This window comes from Enhydra lutris, unplaced genomic scaffold (assembly GCF_002288905.1).
Source record: "Enhydra lutris kenyoni isolate GAN:26980312 unplaced genomic scaffold, ASM228890v2 scaffoldscaffold32, whole genome shotgun sequence".
NCBI lineage: Eukaryota > Metazoa > Chordata > Mammalia > Carnivora > Mustelidae > Enhydra > Enhydra lutris.
The window spans coordinates 11,264,080-11,286,789 of NW_019154116.1; the positions used below are offsets into that span (position 1 = coordinate 11,264,080).

The 22,710-nt window shown below is 39.7% G+C and overlaps 1 protein-coding gene across 1 annotated transcript in view; it reads right to left on the minus strand.

Moving 5' to 3' along the window:
* LOC111153413 (dynein heavy chain 5, axonemal) overlaps window positions 1-22,710 on the minus strand; it is a 238,313-nt gene that overhangs the window by 112,721 nt on the left and 102,882 nt on the right. Inside the window, exons 44-50 of the mRNA XM_022512429.1 lie at window positions 21,100-21,276; window positions 20,492-20,693; window positions 19,055-19,197; window positions 18,181-18,315; window positions 2,474-2,596; window positions 2,070-2,283; window positions 132-355 (exon numbers count right to left, since the gene is read on the minus strand). Coding sequence (XP_022368137.1) covers window positions 132-355; window positions 2,070-2,283; window positions 2,474-2,596; window positions 18,181-18,315; window positions 19,055-19,197; window positions 20,492-20,693; window positions 21,100-21,276 — 1,218 coding nt within the window. The remainder of the gene's footprint in view (window positions 1-131; window positions 356-2,069; window positions 2,284-2,473; window positions 2,597-18,180; window positions 18,316-19,054; window positions 19,198-20,491; window positions 20,694-21,099; window positions 21,277-22,710) is intronic.

Genomic DNA, 22,710 nt, shown 5'->3' on the forward strand with positions numbered 1-22,710 from the left:
CAACCCAAAAAATTAATATCCATGCTAAAACATCCCAAAATATCTCATCATTCCACAAAAATTACATTACGAATAGTATTTAGGGCATAGAATAAATAACAATGCCATTTGTTTCCCTATGTATCACTCACATCCGGTTCCGTGATAACCTCCGAGGTGGTGTTCAGCATACCCTGCCAGATCCTGGAAAGATCTCGAAGGTTAAATATGTAATGGAATTTTGCTGGTGTAGGGAGCATTTTAATCTTGGTCATCTGCCACAGTCGGCGTGTCAGGGGAACCAATTTCATCACTAAATCTCTCATTTCTTCTGAGAAACCCCTCTGAGCACAGTAGTAGCCTCTCCCAATAACACCTGAAAGAGGAACAAAGTCATTAACATTTTGAGTGATGGTTCAAGACAGTGAAATTAAAATGAAAACCATTATAATGTAGAGTTAGCACAAATATTATACACATTTTAATAGATGGCCACATAGCAAAGAAATTTATATTAATGTTCGCTTTTTTTAATCTAAAAAATAGATACAGGTGCAAGTCAGTTAGCATTTGACTACTGGCAGGTTGATTAAGAATTACCACTGCAAGCTCTAGCTGAACAAATTCAATATTATTAAGTGAGTAATGATAAATATATAAAGTTGCCTTACAAAGACATAAGAGACAGGGAGGTCTCATGAACCCTAAGATTTCTCCATTCTGTTGTTGCCTTTCCATGCATTATAAAATATTTTAATTTACTTTATATGTAAAACTTTCTAGGCAAAAAGAAGAATAATTAAAATTGATAATAGTCCTTTTCTCTGGTCCATCGTACTTTTCCCAGGTTTAGATCATTCACATATCATTTGGCTTCCAAACTTTTGCCCACTGCCGCAATTGAAGGCGGATACTTCCACACTCCAGTAGCTCGGGGTGCTGAGATGACATTTTAGTCTGCCAGAAATTCATTAGGGTAATCCTAATAAATTTTCTCTCAGCAGCAGTTTCAGAAGTGGCAAATTAATATCTAACACCATGTGTACCTAATTTTACACTCTTTTTCTGCAAAGAGTTAACTACAAAATCAACTATAAACTCTTTTCTTTTTCTTTTATTTATTTGACAGAGAGAGAGAGATCACAAGTAGGCAGAGAAGCAAGCAGAGAGAGAGCAAAGCAGGCTCCCTGCTGAGCAGAGAGCCACAGGCGGGGCTCAACCCCAGGAATCTGAGATCATGACCTGAGCCAAAGGCAGAGGCTTAACCCACTGAGCTACCTAGGTGCCCCTATAAACTCTTTTCATTTCTTAAACTATCATAGTTATCTACTGGGCCAGTGTTTCTTCAATAATATTATTTCTGAAATACTACCTAATTAATCAACTAATAACCTGATTTCAATCCTATAAATTACTCTGAGATCAAACTCTGGCTAATCTCTGCTATAGGCAAAATTATTTCTTTGGCCAAAACCATTATGTGGGTTGGTTAAAGTATACAAACTTTTGGAACGGTATTCCATCAATCCGGACCTCATATAGGTATATCCATGAGGAAACAATCTCATCATCTCCTTGTTCATTTAATGTTTCACTACCTTGCCTAAGCCAGCAACAGTTACTTTAAGAAGAACAAAGATAGAAAAGATCTGCCTACGCACCCAATTCAGGATATAATAAATCCTTATAGAAACAAAATCCTGATATAAACACAACTGGTAGGGCACCTGGGTGGCTCAGTGGGTTAAAGCATCTGTCTGCCTTTGGCTCAGGTCATGATCTCAGCGTCCTGGGATCGAGCCCCACATCAGGCTCTCCACTCAGCAGCGAGCCTGCTTCCCCCAACACTCTGCCTGCCTCTCTGCCTACTTGTGATCTCTCTCTCTCTCTCTCTCAATCTTTCTCTGTCAAATAAATAAATAAAATCTTTAAAAAATTAAAAATAAAAATAAACACAACTGGTGAGTGATAAGGGTAAAGACTAAGGAGCCACCCAATGCCCCTTCTGTGTTGACCTCTGGGTGCATATTTTCTGATTGGAATGCAAGCAGATGTTCTTGCTTCCCCAAACCCCCTTGACACCATTTTACCAAAGATCTTGTCCATGGAAGCATCAGAAGGCAACGTGCAGTTAAATATAGAGAACTGCCTCTTGAGTCTTTGTGGGATATCATTGCGTCCACCCCCAGGATGGATCATGGCTGCCAAAAACTGGATGTCCACGATGCTGGTAAACTCCCCGGGCTTCTCTAGGTTATAAAATCCATTCTGTTCCATCAGCTGTCGTACTATCTCATTAGTAACCTAAGAAAGATAACTTTCAGAATTAAAAGGTCACTCCTTTACATCCCAGAAACTAACTCCTTGAGTGTTTCCAGATAATGAAATTTGTTGGAATTGAGGAACAGCATATTGAAAAAGTGGGAAAATATTTACTCCTCAAGGCATAAATCAATGTTGAATTGAAATGAACCACGTGATGGAATCAATATACCTGATCTCCCCACTCATTGATTATTGGCATATTCACATCATCAATAAAAACAGTCATCTTCTTTCCTGCAGGAGGGCCATATGTTGTACCCATGCGTTTATCCACATAGCTCTCTATTGTCTTCTGTGAAACAAGAAAGCCAACAGAAAGATCTGTGAAAATATCCTCTAAGGCACGGTAAATGATTTTTAAAATCTAGGAACACTGGAATTGATGTGAATTACTCACAAACACCCCAAAACTCTTTTTAGTTCTGGAAACCAGGACATGAAGTACCTGAATTATCTTGCCATAATGTTAATCTTTGAAAATCTGCTTTAATTTAGGAGTTAATGGAATTCTAACTAGTGTATATTTTAGTGGGATGGGACTCCTTGGTCCCATTTCTACAGATTTTTACCTTATTGTTCCTGCGTTGACGACACTGTATCCCCCAACCCCATTATTCAAAAAATAATTTAGCCCTTCCACCAGTTTCCCTGCACTGCCCAAGAAGCTTCTCAGGTCTGTGCTCTGAGCCAGACAGCCTGCCACCACTGGAAGACTGCTTGCTCTTCACTGAGAAGGCTGCCAGTGGCTTCTGTAGCCAAACACAACCCAGATTCAGTGCTTTGGGACAGACGGAATCACAGTGAATCCCCTCCCCTCTCAGCCCCTGAGACAAAACTGCAAACTATGCCATGTGCGTCTCTCTCATTGCTCCATTCTCAGCTTAGGTGGTAAAGAAGACTACACTGTGCTCTATTAAAAATAAAAACAAATCTGGGGCGCCTGGGTGGCTCAGTGGGTTAAGCCACTGCCTTCGGCTCAGGTCATGATCTCAGGGTCCTGGGATCGAGTCCCGCATCGGGCTCTCTGCTCAGCAGGGAGCCTGCTTCCCTCTCTCTCTCTCTCTGCCTGCCTCTCCGTCTACTTGTGATCTCTCTCTGTCAAATAAATAAATAAAAAAAAAATCTTTAAAAAAAAAAAATAAATAAAAAATAAAATAAAATAAAATAAAAACAAATCTTCCCTAGCAATATGAAAAAGTACTTGACAATTGATTAAACTAATGTAACGTTACAGGTCAACTATTCCTCAATTTAAAGAAAAACCGATGGAAGGAGTGTTGGAAGAGGTAAGGGGGAAGATGGGGAGATAGAATCAATATACCGGATCTCCCCATTCCTTGGTTGATCCAGACTATTGATCACGGTATGATCATTTCCATAAGAGTACCATGTGGCTTGGAAATCAACCATCATTCAAAATGCATGAACTGAGTAACCAGAGCTAGGACCACAAAGAAAACAGAAAAGACTTCACAGTTCTCATGCTCTAGAAACTCAGTCTTAAAGGCCTCATTCCATTCCTACTACTGTAGTAATCTACTGATTCACGATTTTAAGTCCTGTTAAAGGTGATGTATAAATGTAGGAGAAAGCAAGAGGTTATTGCAATAAAATACATTCTCCTCCTATCCAAAAAAAAGTTTAGTTATTTCATGATAAAGAGCAAATCAGCTAAGAATGACTTTAATAATCCAAGATACAACCACAAAATAAAGGCAACATATAAGCAAAAATCTATATATTTGTCCTTGGAAATCTTTGCAGTTGGTAATTTGAAGTTATAATTTTCCATCACCATTTTAATGAATAATAGCAAGAGACATAAAAGCTTTTCACCATTTCCAAATATAAAGATATATAAATATATCACAACTCATTCAATTACAAAGTAAATCTCTCATGACAACAGTGCAATAGCAAAAAGAATTTCCTATTTCCCTGACATAAAAGCAAACTGTTTAAAGTAATGTAACAGGCTAAATTTAGCTCTGCTTTTCAATGAATTTAAATGCATAAGGCAATTAATAATCTCCTGACACCTCCCTATGGCAAGCCAGAGCCTTCCAGACATTCCCTTGTCTGTTAATGAGAACTCACAGGCACATGAAGATTTTATGTCTCAGGGGCCATCTAGGAGCTAAAAGGCCATAGGTGGGATAATATGGAGTAATAGCCCCATATGTGCACTTGCTTTCCCTTCATTGTAACCCTATTTCTTTTTCCAAATAAGAGGGAAATTACTAGTATGCTATATGTGTCATAAAAGAGCTGAGCTGACAAAAGCAAAAAGAGGGGAGGGGTGAAATGAAATAGACTTGTGACCCTGGAATTGAGACCTTTCTGTTTTTAGAACTGCTACCCATTAGTGCGTAATTTGAAGTTTGGGGACACCTCCTAAAGGCCTGAAACACAATAACTGTGGCTTCTACTCCATCATTTATCTACCGGGAAATGTTCAGGAAAACCACCTTAAATGACTGGTCTCTGCAGCTTGACTTCCCCACATGAATGAGCCACAGCATCACAAAATCAACATATCTTTTTTTTTTTTTTTAAGATTTATTTAATCACAAAAGCAATATATCTAAACATAAATGCCTCCTACCCCCAAATCTGCACTCCCTGCTAAGTGCTCATTTGAGGGAATGACATCAACGACCCAAATGCACCATCTGAACATTTCCCCATCCAACATCAATACATCCCTTCTCTTATAATTTCAATATTGCTATTGAATGAATCTCCTCCCTGAACAGTGATATGCCTGAGGACTGTTACTTGTCCTGGGAATTCATGGGAATTAATGTCACAACCTCTTAAGCGGCCCTCCCCCCAATGGTGCCTCCTCCAATAAGTCCTGGAAACTTCTTTAAAAAACATATACACTGGAGGAGGAGTCAAGATGGCGGAGAAGTAGCAGCTGAGACTACTTCAGGTAGCGGGAGATCAGCTAGATAGCTTATCTAAAGATTGCAAACACCTACAAATCCAACGGGAGATCGAAGAGAAGAAGAACAGCAACTCTAGAAACAGAAAATCAACCACTTTCTGAAAGGTAGGACCTGCGGAGAAGTGAATCCAAAGCGACGGGAAGATAGACCGCGGGGGGAGGGGCCGGCTCCCGGCAAGCGGGGGAGCAACGGAGCACAAAATCGGGACTTTTAAAAGTCTGTTCCGCTGAGGGACCTCGCTCCAGAGGCTTAACCGGGTTGAAGCCCACGCGGGGTCAGCGTGGCCTCAGGTCCCGCAGGGTCACAGAAGGATCGGGGGTGTCTGAGTGTCGCAGAGCTTACAGGTATTAGAGCGGGGAAGCCGGCTACAGAGACAGAGCCAAGGAGTGAGCTCTAAGCTCGGGGTTACCTTGAACCGGTCGCAGGCTCGGTCAGCTCGGAGCGCGGCCGGAGGCAGGGTGACAGGAGTCATTGGGCGCTGTTCTCTGAGGGCGCCCTGAGAGTGGGGCCCCGGGCTCTCGGCTCCTCCGGGCCGGACACCGGGAGGCCGCCATCTTCATTCCCGCCCTCCGGAACTCGACGGAAAGCGCTCAGGGAACAAAAGCTCCCGAAAGCGAACCCGAGCGGATTACTCAGCCCAGCCGGGTAAGGGCGGTGCAACTCCGCCCGGGGCAAAGACACTTGAGAATCACTACAACAGGCCCCTCCCCCAGAAGATCAACAAGAAGCCCAGCCAGGACCAAGTTCACCTACCAAGGAGTGCAGTTTCAATACCAAGGAGAGCAGCGGAATTCCAGAGGAGGAGGAGAAAGCAAAGCACGGAACTCATGGCTTTCTCCCCATGATTCTTTAGCCTTGCAGTTAATTTTTTTTTTCTTTCTCAATTTTTTTTTCTCTTCTTCTGCTAAATTTTTTAACTTTTACCCTTTTCTTGTTTAACGTTTTTTAACTAGTTTATCTAATATATATATATATATTTTTTTCCCTTTTATATTTTTTCTTTATTGGTTTTCTTTTTTTAATTGTTTTTTTTTTCTTTCTAAACCTTTTTATCCCCTTTCTCCCCCCTCACGACTTGGGATCTCTTCTGATTTGGCTAAAGCATATTTTCCTGGGGTTGTTGCCACCCTTTTAGTATTTTACTTGCTCCTTCATATACTCTTATCTGGACAAAATGACAAGGCGGAAAAATTCACCACAAAAAAAAGAACAAGAGGCAGTACCAAAGGCTAGGGACCTAATCAATACAGACATTGGTAATATGTCAGATCTAGTTCAGAATGACGATTCTCAAGGTTCTAGCCGGGCTCGAAAAAGGCATGGAAGATATTAGAGAAACCCTCTCGGGAGATACAAAAGCCCTTTCTGGAGAAATAAAAGAACTAAAATCTAACCAAGTTGAAATCAAAAAAGCTATTAATGAGGTGCAATCAAAAATGGAGGCTCTCACTGCTAGGATAAATGAGGCAGAAGAAAGAATTAGCGATATAGAAGACCAAATGACAGAGAATAAAGAAGCTGAGCAAAAGAGGGACAAACACCTACTGGACCACGAGGGGAGAATTCGAGATAAGTGACACCATAAGACAAAACAACATTAGAATAATTGGGATTCCAGAAGAAGAAGAAAGAGGGGAGCAGAAGGTATATTGGAGAGAATTATTAGAGAGAATTTCCTCAATATGGCAAAGGGAACAAGCATCAAAATCCAGGAGGTGCAGAGAACCCCCCTCAAAATCAATAAGAATAGGTCCACACCCCGTCACCTAATAGTAAAATTTATAAGTCTTAGTGACAAAGAGAAGATCCTGAAAGCAGCCCGGGAAAAGAAGTCTGTAACATACAATGGTAAAAATATTAGATTGGCAGCAGACTTATCCACAGAGACCTGGCAGGCCAGAAAGAGCTGGCATGATATATTCAGAGCACTAAAGGAGAAAAACATGCAGCCAAGAATACTATATCCAGCTAGGCTATCATTGGAAATAGAAGGAGAGATTAAAAGCTTCCAGGACAAACAAAAACTGAAAGAATTTGCAAACACCAAACCAGCTCTACAGGAAATGTTGAAAGGGATCCTCTAAGCAAAGAGAGAGCCTAAAAGCAGTAGATCAGAAAGGAACAGAAACAATATACAATAACAGTCACCTTACAGACAATACAATGGCACTAAATTCATATCTCTCAATACTTACCCTGAATGTTAATGGGCTAAATGCCCCAATCAAAAGACACAGAGTATCAGAATGGATAAAAAAACAAAACCCATCTATATGTTGCCTACAAGAGACTCATTTTAAACCCGAAGACACCTCCAGATTTAAAGTGAGGGGGTGGAAAAGAATTTACCATGCTATGGACATCAGAAGAAAGCAGGAGTGGCAATCCTTATATCAGATCAATTAGATTTTAAGCCAAAGACTATAATAAGAGATGAGGAAGGACACTATATCATACTCAAAGGATCTGTCCAACAAGAAGATCTAACAATTTTAAATATCTATGCCCCTAACGTGGGAGCAGCCAATTATATAAACCAATTAATAACAAAATCAAAGAAACATATCAACAATAATACAATAATAGTAGGGGACTTGAACACTCCCCTCACTGAAATGGACAGATCATCCAAGCAAAAGATCAACAAGGAAATAAAGGCCTTAAATGACACACTGGACCAGATGGACATCACAGATATATTCAGAACATTTCATCCCAAAGCAACAGAATACACATTCTTCTCTAGTGCACATGGAACATTCTGCAGAATAGATCACATCCTGGGTCCTAAATCAGGTCTCAGCCAGTATCAAAAGATTGGGATCATTCCCTGCATATTTTCAGACCACAATGCTCTGAAGCTAGAACTCAATCACAAGAGGAAATTTGGAAAGAACCCAAATACATGGAGACTAAACAGCATCCTTCTAAAGAATGAATGGGTCAACCAGGAAATTAAAGAAGAATTGAAAAAATTCATGGAAACAAATGAACAATGGTTCAAAATCTGTGGGACACAACAAAGGCAGTCCTGAGAGGAAAATATATAGCGGTACAAGCCTTTCTCAAGAAACAAGAAAGGTCTCAGGTACACAACCTAACCCTACACCTAAAGAAGCTGGAGAAAGAACAAGAAAGAAACCCTAAACCCAGCAGGAGAAGAGAAATCATAAAGATCAGAGCAGAAATCAATGAAATAGAAACCAAAAAAACAATAGAACAAATCAACAAAACTAGGAGCTGGTTCTTTGAAAGAATTAATAAGATTGATAAACCCCTGGCCAGAATTATCAAAAAGAAAAGAGAAAGGACCCAAATAAATAAAATCATGAATGAAAGAGGAGAGATCACAATTAACACCAAAGAAATACAGACAATTATAAGAACATACTATGAGCAACTCTACGCCAACAAATTTGACAATCTGGAAGAAATGGATGCATTCCTAGAGACATATAAACTACCACAACTGAACCAGGAAGAAATAGAAAGCCTGAACAGACCCATAACCAGTAAGGAGATTGAAACAGTCATCAAAAATCTCCAAACAAACAAAAGCCCAGGGCCAGACGGCTTCCCGGGGGAATTCTACCAAACATTTAAAGAAGAACTAATTCCTATTCTCCTGAAACTGTTCCAAAAAGTAGAAATGGAAGGAAAACTTCCAAACTCATCTTATGAGGCCAGCATCACCTTGATCCCAAAACCAGACAAGAATCCCATCAAGAAAGAGAACTACAGACCAATATCCTTGATGAACACAGATGCAAAAATTCTCACCAAAATACTAGCCAATGGGATTCAACAGTACATTAAAAGGATTATTCACCACGACCAAGTGGGATTTATTCCAGGGCTGCAAGGTTGGTTCAACATCCGCAAATCAATCAATGTGATACAACACATTAATAAAAGAAAGAACAAGAACCATATGATACTCTCCATAGATGCTGAAAAAGCATTTGACAAAGTACAGCATCCCTTCCTGATCAAAACTCTTCAAAGTGTAGGGATAGAGGGCACATACCTCAATATTATCAAAGCCATCTATGAAAAACCCACCGCAAATATCATTCTCAATGGAGAAAAACTGAAAGCTTTTCCGCTAAGGTCAGGAACACGGCAGGGATGTCCGTTATCACCACTGCTATTCAACATAGTACTAGAAGTCCTAGCCTCAGCAATCAGACAACAAAAGGAAATTAAAGGCATCCAAATTGGCAAAGAAGAAGTCAAACTATCACTCTTTGCAGATGATATGATACTATATGTGGAAAACCCAAAAGACTCCACTCCAAAACTGCTAGAACTTGAACAGGAATTCAGTAAAGTGTCAGGATATAAAATCAATGCACAGAAATCAGGTGCATTTCTCTATACCAACAACAAGACAGAAGAAAGAGAAATTAAGGAGTCAATCCCATTTACAATTGCACCCAAAACTATAAGGTAACTAGGAATAAACCTAACCAAAGAGACTAAGAATCTATACACAGAAAACTATAAAGTACTCATGAAAGAAATTGAGGAAGACACAAAGAAATGGAAAAATGTTCCATGCTCCTGGAGTGGAAGAATAAATATTGTGAAAATGTCTATGCTACCTAAAGCAATCTACACATTTAATGCAATTCCTATCAAAGTACCATCCATTTTTTTCAAAGAAATGAAACAAATAATCCTAAAATTTATATGGAACCAGAAAAGACCTCGAATAGCCAAAGCAATATTGAAAAAGAAAGCCAAAGTTGGTGGCATCACAATTCCAGACTTCAAGCTCTATTACAAAGCTGTCATCATCAAGACAGCATGGTACTGGCACAAAAACAGACACATAGATCAATGGAACAGAATAGAGAGCCCAGAAATAGACCCTCAACTCTATGGTCAACTAATCTTCGACAAAGCAGGAAAGAATGTCCAATGGAAAAAAGACAGCCTCTTCAATAAATGGTGTTGGGAAAATTGGACAGCCACATGCAGAAAAATGAAATTGGATCATTTCCTTATACCACACACGAAAATAGACTCAAAATGGATGAAGGACCTCAATGTGAGAAAGGAATCCATCAAAATCCTTGAGGAGAACACAGGCAGCAACCTCTTCGACCTCAGCCGCAGCAACATCTTCCTAGGAACATCGCCAAAGGCAAGAGAAGCAAGGGCAAAAATGAACTATTGGGATTTTATCAAGATTAAAAGCTTTTGCACAGCAAAGGAAACAGTTAACAAAACCAAAAGACAACTGACAGAATGGGAGAAGATATTTGCAAACGACATATCAGATAAAGGGCTAGTGTCCAAAATCTATAAAGAACTTAGCAAACTCAACACCCAAAGAACAAATAATCCAATCAAGAAATGGGCAGAAGACATGAACAGACATTTCTGCAAAGAAGACATCCAGATGGCCAACAGACACATGAAAAAGTGCTCCATATCACTCGGCATCAGGGAAATACAAATCAAAACCACAATCAGATACCACCTCACACCAGTCAGAATGGCTAAAATTAACAAGTCAGGAAATGACAGATGCTGGCGAGGATGCGGAGAAAGGGGAACCCTCCTACACTGTTGGGAATGCAGCTGGTGCAACCACTCTGGAAAACAGCATGGAGGTTCCTCAAAATGTTGAAAATAGAACTACCCTATGACCCAGCAATTGCACTGCTGGGTGTTTACCCTAAAGATACAAACGTAGTGATCCGAAGGGGCACGTGCACCCGAATGTTTATAGCAGCAATGTCTACAATAGCCAAACTATGGAAAGAACCTAGATGTCCATCAACAGACGAATGGATAAAGAAGATGTGGTATATATACACAATGGAATACTATGCAGCCATCAAAAGAAATGAAATCTTGCCATTTGCGACGATGTGGAACTAGAGGGTATCATGCCTAGCAAAATAAGTCAATCAGAGAAAGACAACTATCATATGATCTCCCTGATATGAGGGAGAGGAGATGCAACATGGGGGGTTAAGAAGGTAGGAGAAGAGTAAATGAAACAAGATGGGATTGGGAGGGAGACAAACCATAAGTGACTCTCAATCTCACAAAACAAACTGAGGGTTGATGGGGGAAGGGGGGTTGGGAGAGGGGGGGTGGGGTTATGGACATTGGGGAGGGTATGTGCTATGGTGAGTGCTGTGAAGTGTGTAAACCTGGCGATTCACAGACCTGTACCCCTGGGGATAAAAATATATGTTTATAAAAAATAAAATTTAAAAAAAAAACATATACACTATCTATATCGTGTGATTTACAATTTTACCCAGAATTTTCTGTCTCCCCTCCCCCAAAAAATCCATCTAAAGAACCACTGCTAATCTTTGTAGTGTTCTGCCACCCACGCTCTCTCTGATCTCCTTCATCGGGGGGAGACCACCAACCACCATTTTGGTGAGATAACTGCAGTCCAGTTAACAAAAATAGGTATATTTGTTTATCTGCATATCGTCTGCCTCTCCCACTAGAATGTGAAAAGGGAGGGCACCTTGTTTATCTTGCTCATCACCGCATCCTCTGTGTCTAGAAAGGCATCTGGCACACTGTACCGATTTCTAAATATTTGATACAGGGACACTCCCTCAGAGAAGTATCCGACTCTGGTTTTGGTTCAGATCATGATCTCAGGGTCATGACATCAAGCCTGGAGTCAGGCTCCATGCTCAGTACAGAGTCTGCTTGAGATTCTCTCTCTCTGCACTTGACCCTGCTGGCACACCCTCTCTCTCTCTCTTTTTCTTTCTCTCTCCCTCTCTGAAATAAATAAATCTTTAAAACCATGTATTTGATACATAGAAAATGAAGAAAAGAAACCTGGGGGCCATCTGTGACCTCCTTCTCTCTCTTCTGTCCCTCTCTTTTAACCACATGTTCCTAACCCACAATGGTTGTGCTTTCTGATCACAATTTGAATTTATCCTCATGCTGGTTCTATTCCGCCCTTTGTTACCTGGTCCAGCCCAACCTTCCTCTCCTCCTGGGTCTCTCCGAGGACACCTGTATCTCTCCCATCTTTTCCTCCACTCTGCAGCCAGAATGAACCTTCTGAAGGGCAGTGTGACCCCACACAACTCCACTGTTTCCCCAGGAATGACTTACAAGGAACTCCATGATGTCTCCACTTACGCATCCAGTCTCTCCTCTAAACCCTCCTCAGTCTCTTTGTCCTGGCCCCTTGTAGTCTTCATTCATTCATATTCAGTTAACAATAAGACACACACCATAAAGTGATGCTCAGCTCACCAGCTAATGTAAGATTAAGAGATCCTTATTTACATATTCCAAGAGTAGTCATTTCTGGGCCAAAAAATCTCTCTCATGATTAGCCTCAGCCAAACACAATTTGTCAAATATTGATTCGGATGAATGATGGTCCATAAATGTTGTTTCTCTCAACCCAGCTATTGATTAATAAAATTGAGATCTCTAGCAAGGACCTGAACTAAGGGTGGTTTATGCTCTTCTCTGAGAATAAACAGAAACTTTACTCTGAAATCAGGGAATGGTAGTCCACATGATATCATCTTAAGCAATCCATGGAACCTAGAAAAGATTCTAATCTTCTTGCCTATCTATCTCACACTCACCTAGCATATCAAGGTTAACCCAAGTAGTGACAATGGCATTTTAAGAAATAAAAACTTGAGGGTTAGAAATCCAGACAGACTCAGGAAGGCAGATAAGGCAAGCTGCCCTTGTCCACTCTAAGCTGGGACTCCCTAAAACCAGAGATAACCAATTTTCTGAGTTAATTTCTTGGTAGACAATTCAGCCTCTATAATTCCTTTAAAAAAATATCATATTGATATAATATAAATATGGAATTTCTTCAAGTAATGTCAACTCTTTCATTACATTAATTTCTGTAATCCTCTAAAGGAACTACTCCTTTCCCCCTCTGGGTCTACAATACTTAGATTATACCATAACTAGCATTTATCACATCAGTTATACTTGATTGTATATATATCTGTTTCCCCAATCACAGAGGAGGAACACTGCATTGGAAGGTATATTGATGGGCCATGTGCAGTTGTGAAGGTTGTACACTGCCCAGTTTGGGGGCTTACCATTCACACCACTATCTCTGTGAATAAGACATATCACAGATCTGTATAACCTGCATGGTCACAAGTGGGAGTGTATATAAAGATATTTAAATAACAAATACTTATATGTGTGTGTGTGTATGCACAAGAGAGTATTATCCATAAATGATACACGTAAAAGCACCTGATGAGCTTAATGCATTATAAAAATGAAAGGTGTTTTATTATTAAGTATCTCTATATAGCAGCATTTAAATCATTTTCATACATATTACACCCAATTAAATTGAAATATTTTGAGATACAAATGTAAAAAGTAAGCTAGAAAGATATTATAAGAAAATACCGGACATTTGTATAACTTCTCTTTGGTATTCTATGTTTTTTTTTAATAACACCCTGTTTTTATTTCATGTTTACAATACCTTAGAACTCTGAGAATAATAAAAGTTTCCATCTGCTCTTAAATAAATAAAAATAAAGTATGCTCAATTTTAGGCTTCTGTATATCTGCTATTTAGCTAAAAGATAAAAACTGAGAGCTTGTGTTCTTTATTAAGACATCTACTGCCTAAGTAAGATCTTCCCCTTGTATTTTAAGTTACTAAAACCAAATGAAAACAGTCTTCCATTAATAAAGTTTAAAATGCTCAACAGCACATTGTTAAAAAAGTAAAATATCTAAAACAACATGAAAATATAATAACACATAAATAGAAGCTAAAAATAAAACAAGAGCACTAAGTGATAAATCAGTGTTTTTTTTATATTAATGTGGATAAAGAAGAGCCATTGGAAGGAGACATAGGGCTGAACTGGAAAAGCACAGTAAATCATATGGGAACCCGGTTTCTCACCAGGTTCTGGTACCAGCTAACTGTGTGAACACAAAGAAGGACTTGAGCTCCCTCCACCTGACTGCGGTCACAGTAACAGTAAAACCTGACATTTTTAGAGAGCTTTACCATGGAAAAATAATCGCATATAATCTCTTATGATTCTTCTTTGGAAACTAGTCTTCAAACTATATTCTAAGGAGTCAAAAGAATTCTGTGCAATCATAGGGCCCCTGAAGGAAGCAAGGATAAAGTTGGGAAGGATTTCAGGAGCCTAGCTCCAATGCCACCAAAGCAAATCTGTGGTTATCTGTTTTATAGCTTAGTCTTCTACAAAAGATTTCATTTGGAAAAGTGGTTCTAAGAAAAAAAATGTGGAATTTCTTTCGAGGCTTTATGATTCTCATTTTTTTTTAATGAGAATGCTATGTAACCATTTATAAAATGGTTATATTCAAAACATTTTAAGATTATTTTTAGAAAAGATAAACCTTTTCAGAAATTCTGTAAAGAAACTTTCTTCTTACCTTTCTGTATTATTTACATTTTTAAAGATAGGTATAGATTACTCTCAAAAATAGGAGGAAAACCCTTAAAATGATATTTGTTTTGAAAAAAATTGAGATCTCTCTTAAAAGACCGATTGAATTCCCTTAGCCAAAACAATAAGGTGACCATACAATTTTTTTTTTTTTTGACAGACAGATCACAAGTAGGCAGAGAGGCAGGCAGAGAGAGAGAGGAGGAGGAGGCAGGCTCTCTGCTGAGCAGAGAGCCCAATGTGGGACTCGATCCCAGGACCCTGGGATCATGACCTGAGCCTTTAACCACTGAGCCACCCAGAGGCTTTAACCACTGAGCCACCCAGGCGCCCTGACCATACAATTTTTGCCCAAACTACTCACTTTTGATAGTGACGGGGATGCCATTATTAGTCCAAGGCAATGGAAGTAAGCTACACTTTCCCAGACAAAGAGGGACATACAGTCAGTCATCCTACTGATGAAAGATGTGAACGTGACCCCGTGGGAAAAACAAAAGAAACGCGAATGAAAACAACTGTCGAAAAACAGACGTGTGTCCTTGACTGGACTACAGGCCATCACGGTCCCACAGACATGCCAGGACGCCCAGTATCTGTCTTCTCATATACAACCTCAGTTTCATTTGGATCTGGGTAAATGGGAGATCTCAAGACAAATGCGCATCTCTATCAGAACTCACCCCAGCATGAACGGCGGAAAGCTACAGTAAGAAAGTTAATTCCAGCAGTTTGGCTAATTGGAAGCTCTCTAAAATTAATGAGTCTAGCTTAGTAGAAAGCTTGGCTTCTCAGCAGTCCAAAGAGGCACGAAACAGTACACGATCCTACAATGCTTCCGAGCAGAACTGTCAATGCCCCCTTTACACCATGTAGAAGGGAACGGGGCTAATGTACTTGCGAATCAGATAATGGGATCCTAAAGAACACAAATGTTTGTGTTTTGAAAGCCTGCTTTATTATTGTCCTAATTATTATATTTCAGTGTGGTATGACTTCTAGAAATTTATTATATAGTTTATGAGTTTTTGTATTAACAAACAAGTTGCTTTCTACATAAAATATACCTTTTTCCAGGAAATTAATAAATGTCTTATGTTAAAGAGATACAGCCTACAGATCTTCACCACCTTAACAGAGTAAACAATACCACAGTTACTAATAAAAATACAGTGACAAGGTCTTGTTATACACTAACTAATTTGGCTGGCCTTTGTCCCCGGTTCCCAGGAGGGAGCCTTTAAACACCAGCAATTTCCGAAGTAACAGGATTTTCTTTGTTATTCATGGCGGGTTTCTCAGACTACTCTTGCCAGAAAGACCAACCAAGTGATTGGGGGGTTGGGGATTTGAACCACATGCTCTCAACTGACCTTTTAGGAAGGGAGGGGACTTGGGGACTGAGTTCAATCACCTGGCCAATGATTCAATCCATCATGCCTATGTAATGAAACCCAGTAAAAACTCTGGAGATTGTGGTTCAGGTGAGCCTCCTGGTTGGGGATACACACTGATGGGCCTGGAGGACAATGCATTCTGAGGACACCGAATGGGTACAGTTGGGACCCTGCCAACCCCTGACTTGCTGCATCTCTTCTTTTGCCTGATCCTCATTCATATCTTTTGTAATAAAACCAGAATCATTAGCACAGCACTTTCCTAAATTCTGAGAGTCATTCTGGTGAATTATGGGAACCGCGAGTCATAGGAATCCCTGAATCTCTAGCCAGTTCTTCAGAAGTGTTGGTGGCCTGGAAACCCAAACATGTGACAGATATCTGAAGTGAGAGAAGGCTTGTGGGGGCTGAACCCCTCACCTGTGAAGTCTTTAGTAGGTCCAGGCAGTTACTGCCAGGATTGCATTACAATGCTAAAGACGTAATCCAGTCTCAAGAAACATGAATAGCAGATAATTACCCCACATAATGGGGAAAAGAAGTCACACTTTGATTTAAGGTTTTAAAACCTGCATTGACCAATAAAGTTAAAATTATAACCTTAAGAGGATGTTCTCCTAAAGTAAAACTAACAAAAGTTCTTTGAATGTAAAATGATATTGAGGGAAAGTAGCTAATGTTAGTAACAAAGGAATGTGTAAAATGTTAGCATCCTGCCAGCTTAGGGTAATTTAATGTGCTATTCCCCAAACACAAAAATACCACAGCTGAGTCTTTGCAATCTGCAGCTGACCTTCCATTCACACCTTCCTTCCCATCACCACACAGTCAATGGCATTCATCTGCTAGAAGGCCAGCCGGTATTGGAAATTCTATCTCTAATAGAGGAGCATAATATAGTTGACAGTCTTATTTAGAAACTTAATCAATGGTCTTAGTTTTTTGGCACTCCGCAGTCACCAATTACATTAAGCAATACAAAGTCATGATTTAGCCATGCCGTCAACAATTTTCACAGCTCTTTGATATTTTAATTCCAACAGCTAAAGAACAACAAAGTTAGACAAGAGCCAAGTTCTTTGGGTTGGGATTCTCCTAAAAATTTCCCTTCCATTTCCAATGTTATGAAATGTGTCCTTTTTATAAATGTGTTATTAATGTTCTAGCAGATATCAGAGATGATTTGAAAACAACTGAAGCATGAGGGGACACACAGGATTCCCTCCGCAGAGTCAGGAGGGTCTTAGACAACTTGGAAATAAGAGCAAACAACCAGACCACCACTGCAAACCCAGGTCATTCTTGGCAGTTCCCCTGATAAAAGCAAAGGAAATTTGTGGGAATTTTTTTCTGTTACTCCCCAATGATATGATAGGGTAAAATTGTCAATGCGATAACTCTTAAGATTTATTCCTGCAATACTGATAGGAGCCTTTGTCAAATGTTCAGTCAGGGAACAACAAGATGAATTGAAAATACCAGAACCAGAGATTGGAAGAGGAATGAAAGCAAGACTGGAAGAGAATTAGACTGGACCAGCTGGCGGTCTTTCTGGGCTAATTCCCTGGTGTGGATCATGAGGATGTGAATTATGCAGAGGTCTAAAAGGAGAACGAAGAGAAGAAAGGATATATGGAAAGTATTTCTTTAGCTACACCAACAGCCCTTGATTCAAGAGAGACCATCAAAGATGACCCATGTGTCTAGCCTAAAGCCTAGAATAATACTAACGCACACAGAAAAGCAGGTATTAGGGACAGCAGGCAAGTTTAGATGCAAGAATAAATGATACTCCTTTTAGTTTAGGATTTTACATGTTCACAGGCTTTGCTAGATATTTTAAACACTACTGAAGCTTTTAACACCCTAGATAAGCTTCTTATGTCTCCACAATTTACAATTATACAGTATAATCCGACGAGGGAGATATTCTACTGCAGGTGAATAATGGAGGGGACACACAGGGGATTTATCACCACTGGGAAAGTGCAGAAGAAGCTCACGGGCACACACAGAAAAGTGAGGAGAGCTGAGCTACCACAGCTGATCACACATTTGGTCTTCATGGTGACACCAAAGAGCCAGTACCTGAAACATCAATGGGGTGGTTGCAGAAGAAAAATTCAGACTCTTGATCATGTGACTTTCAGAATCGTACTTTGACATAAATCCTTTGATAATGACTGTTTTGGCTGTTCCTTGTTCACCAATCAGCAGCACTGCCTAAAAGAGACGTTGAGAAAGAAATCCAAGGAATGCAATACAATGAGTATGAGCTCAACTGTGGGCTCCCCCCAACGCCCCAAATCCCCATGATGAGGCCCTAACACCTGGTACTTCAGAATGTGACTATATCTGGAAATAGGATCTTCAAAGAGATGATCAGGTGACAATGAGGCCATTCGGGTGGGCCCTCGTTCAATCTAACTGAGATCCGTGGAAGAGGAGGAAATCTGGATACACATACACAAAGAAACAGCACGGAGGGGGTCACAGGGGTAAAGAGCATGGGACACAGTGGGAAGATAGCCACCTGCAAGCCAAGGACAGAGGCCACAGCAGAAATCAAACCTGTCGGCACCTTCCATCTTGGGCTCCAGACCTCCAGAACTGGGGGGAAAGGAATGTCTGCTGTTTAAACCTCTCAGCCTGTGGTGGTTTGTTATGGCGGCCCCAGCAAACTAACACAGTCATCAGAAGAGAAGGATTTCTCCTTGGAAAAAACAAGTCGAAGTTGGCTTTCTCTCAACTAGTATGTGAGAAATAATTACTTGATCATGCGTCGGAACTACTCCACTCTTAACACTGTTACTGGAGAATAATAAAAGAATATACTAATTTGGGTAATACTTACACTTACTTGAACAGCAAACCAAACACTCCAAGATTAAGGCGAGAGGCCTGGTGTTTTCAAGAGACATTTTAAAATATGCTACTGTCAGTGAAAGTTAAGGAGCCGCACCTTGCCCTGTTTGGCGATGGTTTTAATTAGAAAGTCGGTCCTCACGTTGTCGACATTGGGCACCAGGATGGAGCCATATTCTGGGGTGACGTCAGATGGATACACATACTCCTCAGTACATATGCTCCAGTGCCTCCATTCACCTGAGAGAAGCAGAGAACACGCACGTCTTCATGCCTGCAAACACCTACATTCTGACCTGGAACAGGCAGACGTCCCTGACATCTCATGAAGGTTCTAAAAACTTTCCATAAAATGAAGATCATTAGAACCATAGGTCTAAGTGGTAGTTAAATGTGTTAGCCAAGTCAAAATTTCCCAAGGAACAATTCCAAAGTGGTATTATTAGGAAATGTTAAGAAGAGTCCCGGAATTTTCTTTTTAAATATGTCAGTCTTCAATAATGTCTATATAAAAATGAAGTTAGCAGTGATAGTAGTATGTACCTAAAGCCATTTAAAATATCTAATCTCACAAGTTTTCATTACATTTTTTTAAAAAGATGTTATTTATTTGACAGGGAGACAGCAAGAGAGGGAACACAAGCTGGGGAAGCGGGAGAGGGAGAGAGACGCTCCCTGCCCAGCAGGGTCCTGGGATCATGACCTGAGCCAAAGGCAGACACTTAGTGACTGAGCCACCCAGGTGCCCCACATTATATACTTTTTTTGTTTTTTTACATTATACACTTTCTTAATTATAAACCAAAAATAGAAGATATATAGTGTGTATGTGTGTATGTGTGCGTGTGTGTATATATACATATATACACTTAGTAGTATGTATTTTATATATATGTAGGCACGTTAAATAAACTAGAAGAATATATGAATAGATATGTCGATATGCATGTAGAGATGAACACACATATTTGGTAAAAATATACTTCACATTTTGTAATTTTTATGTAACTGCTGATTATACACATGACTCAAACAGATCTGATTTAGATTTTTCTCTAATTTGTCTTTTTTTTTTAGATTGATTTATTCATTTTAGAGAGAGTTAGCATGAGTGGGGGGATAGGGCAGAGGGATAGGGAGAGAGAGAATCCTCAAGCAGACTTCCCTCTGAGTGAGGAGCCAGCTAGGGGCTGGATCCCAGGACCCTGAGATCATGACTTGAGCTGAAATCAAGAGGCAGATGCTTAACCCACTGAGCCACCCAGGCACCCCCTTAGTTTGTTTTTACTTCATTAAAAGTTCAGTAAACAATATACTTAACAAGGGGAAGATGTGCATTTGGAACACAAGTGAAATACAATTTCAAAAAAGAAACAATTAGGTTTCTTCACACATGAAAATTTCCATTTTAATTTTACAGCCAAGTGTTTTAACTGCCATTTAGAAAAATAAAATTTATGTAAATATTAGCCAGTGGGGAAAAAAAACTGTTCCCATGTGTCATGTATGAGGCCGTGGAAGCAAGGACCCTCACCAGTGGATGAGACGTAATAGTCAAACATGGTGTCCTCCGTCCCCTGCAGAGGTGGCAAATCCAAGGTCAGCCCTTCCTGAGAACGTAGCCAGTGCTCCACCCGGCGCCGGCCCTCCAGCTCCAGCAGGGCGCCGATGCTCCACATCAGGGAAAAGACGTACAGTCTCCCCAGGTGCTCGGGGGTAACCTCTACACCTTGCTCCTGAGCATGAAAGAAAAATTTTGTTTTAATGTTTGATTCTCCAACTAACATTTTACTCTTAGGTTTCAATGAAAATAACAAATATGTAAAATGGACAACAGTTTTCTCCAAGGTAAGAACAAGGGAAAGATGAATGAAACTGGGAACAAATACAGAATGGATCTCGAGGAATACCAAGCCAGTCTCCAAAATAAATCTGGATGCTTATTAGATGACAGTGAACTTGCCACTAAATTACAGAGCAATGGCTTCCTCGGTGAAAAAAGAAATGAGAAAAATGCAAAAGATGCATGTGCATGTTTAAAACATCCCCCAACCACGGGTCTAACAGAGCCAATTTCAAATAATGTACTCTCTGCACAACATGGCTCTAAGAGAGAAATTTCTAGAAAGTTGAACAATTTACCTTTGGAGGGATCAGCCCTTGAAGCATGTTAATGCTCTGCATGATTACAAAAGCCTCAAGTATCTCCATCTTGTATTCTAAGTTCTGGATACTGAAGCGATAGAGGTCAGGAAAAGACTTGCTATAGAGCTGACGAAGAATTTCAGCTTCTTGAGGCGAACGTTTCTTAAGGAAACCCTGTTCATTTACAGATTAATGCATTAATAAGTTTATTAGCACACCAAGAGAATGTCCATTTTGGAACAATAATTTTTTTAACAATATCTGTACATTTTATTGAGGCTAAATTGTACTTAAAATATTAAAAATGATAAACTTTTCCATAGATAAATATGGAAATATTTATAATAATAGAATGTGCAGACAAATGAATAGAAGATGCTACTTCACTCTGTTTTAGCCAATGAAGTCGGTAGATAAGAATAGTTCTTCATGTTATCTTACATTTAATAAGCAAAGAGAAAATTATAAAGAAACCAATGAAAAGTGATTATCTCTTACCAGGCAGCTAATAAAGTAGGTAATAAAGTGGACTGGGAAGAGGTACTAACATTATACTTATTTAAAATTTTTACTATACATGGAGCTCCTGGGTAACTCAGTCAGTTGAGAAGCTGCCTCTTGATTTCAGCTGGAGTCATGAACTCAGGGTCACAGGACTGAGCCCTAAGTGGGACTCTCTGCTCAGTGTAGAGTCTGCTTGTTCCATTCCCTGCCCTTTAACATGCTTGCACTCTCTCTCTCAAATAAGTAAATAAGTAAATAATTTTTTTTAAACAACTAAATAAAATTTTTATATACAAATTTTGGGCCATTTTAATGTATCAATCTATTGGAAAAAGTAAAGAGAGGGAATCAGATGTAAAGTAACACTTTATGAAATGTATCTTAGTATTAACTGTTATGATTTTTTAAATATTAATTAATGATAATAGGGCATACAGGATGTCAGGCCTTGCTAACCATGCTTTCATTCATTAAATTGTTTAATGCTCAAGATAACGCTATGAGGTAGGTGTTATTCTTATCTTCTTTTTACAGATGAGAAAACCAAGACCCAAAGAGTTGAAGTAATGTGTCCAGGATCCCATAGCTGGTGGGTGTCAAGGCCAGCATTCAGACACACATATTCTGTTACCTCCCTATACGTGTGCTTAGGTGGAGAGGGAGAAAAAGTGTTAAGCTGTTAATTAAAATATTCTAGAACAAAATAAGGAGGCATGTATAGGGAAATAATTTAAGAAAAGAAAAAGGAGGGACGCCTGGGTGGCTCAGTTGGTTGGACGACTGCCTTCGGCTCAGGTCATGATCCCGGGGTCCCGGGATCGAGTCCCACATCGGGCTCCCAGCTCCATGGGGAGTCTGCTTCTCCCTCTGACCTTCTCCTCGCTCATGCTCTCTCTCACTGTCTCTCTCTCAAATAAATAAATAAAATCTTTAAAAAAAAAAAAAAAAGAAAAAGAAAAGAAAGAGGAATAAAAGAACAAAGGAAATCCACACCCACATTGTTTCAAATGGGGAGAAGGATTTATCAAGTTAGTTGTTTCCTTTTATGTCTTCCAACTTAATAACCAATGTAGAAAAATATCCAAGAATACTCCAGAAAATGGA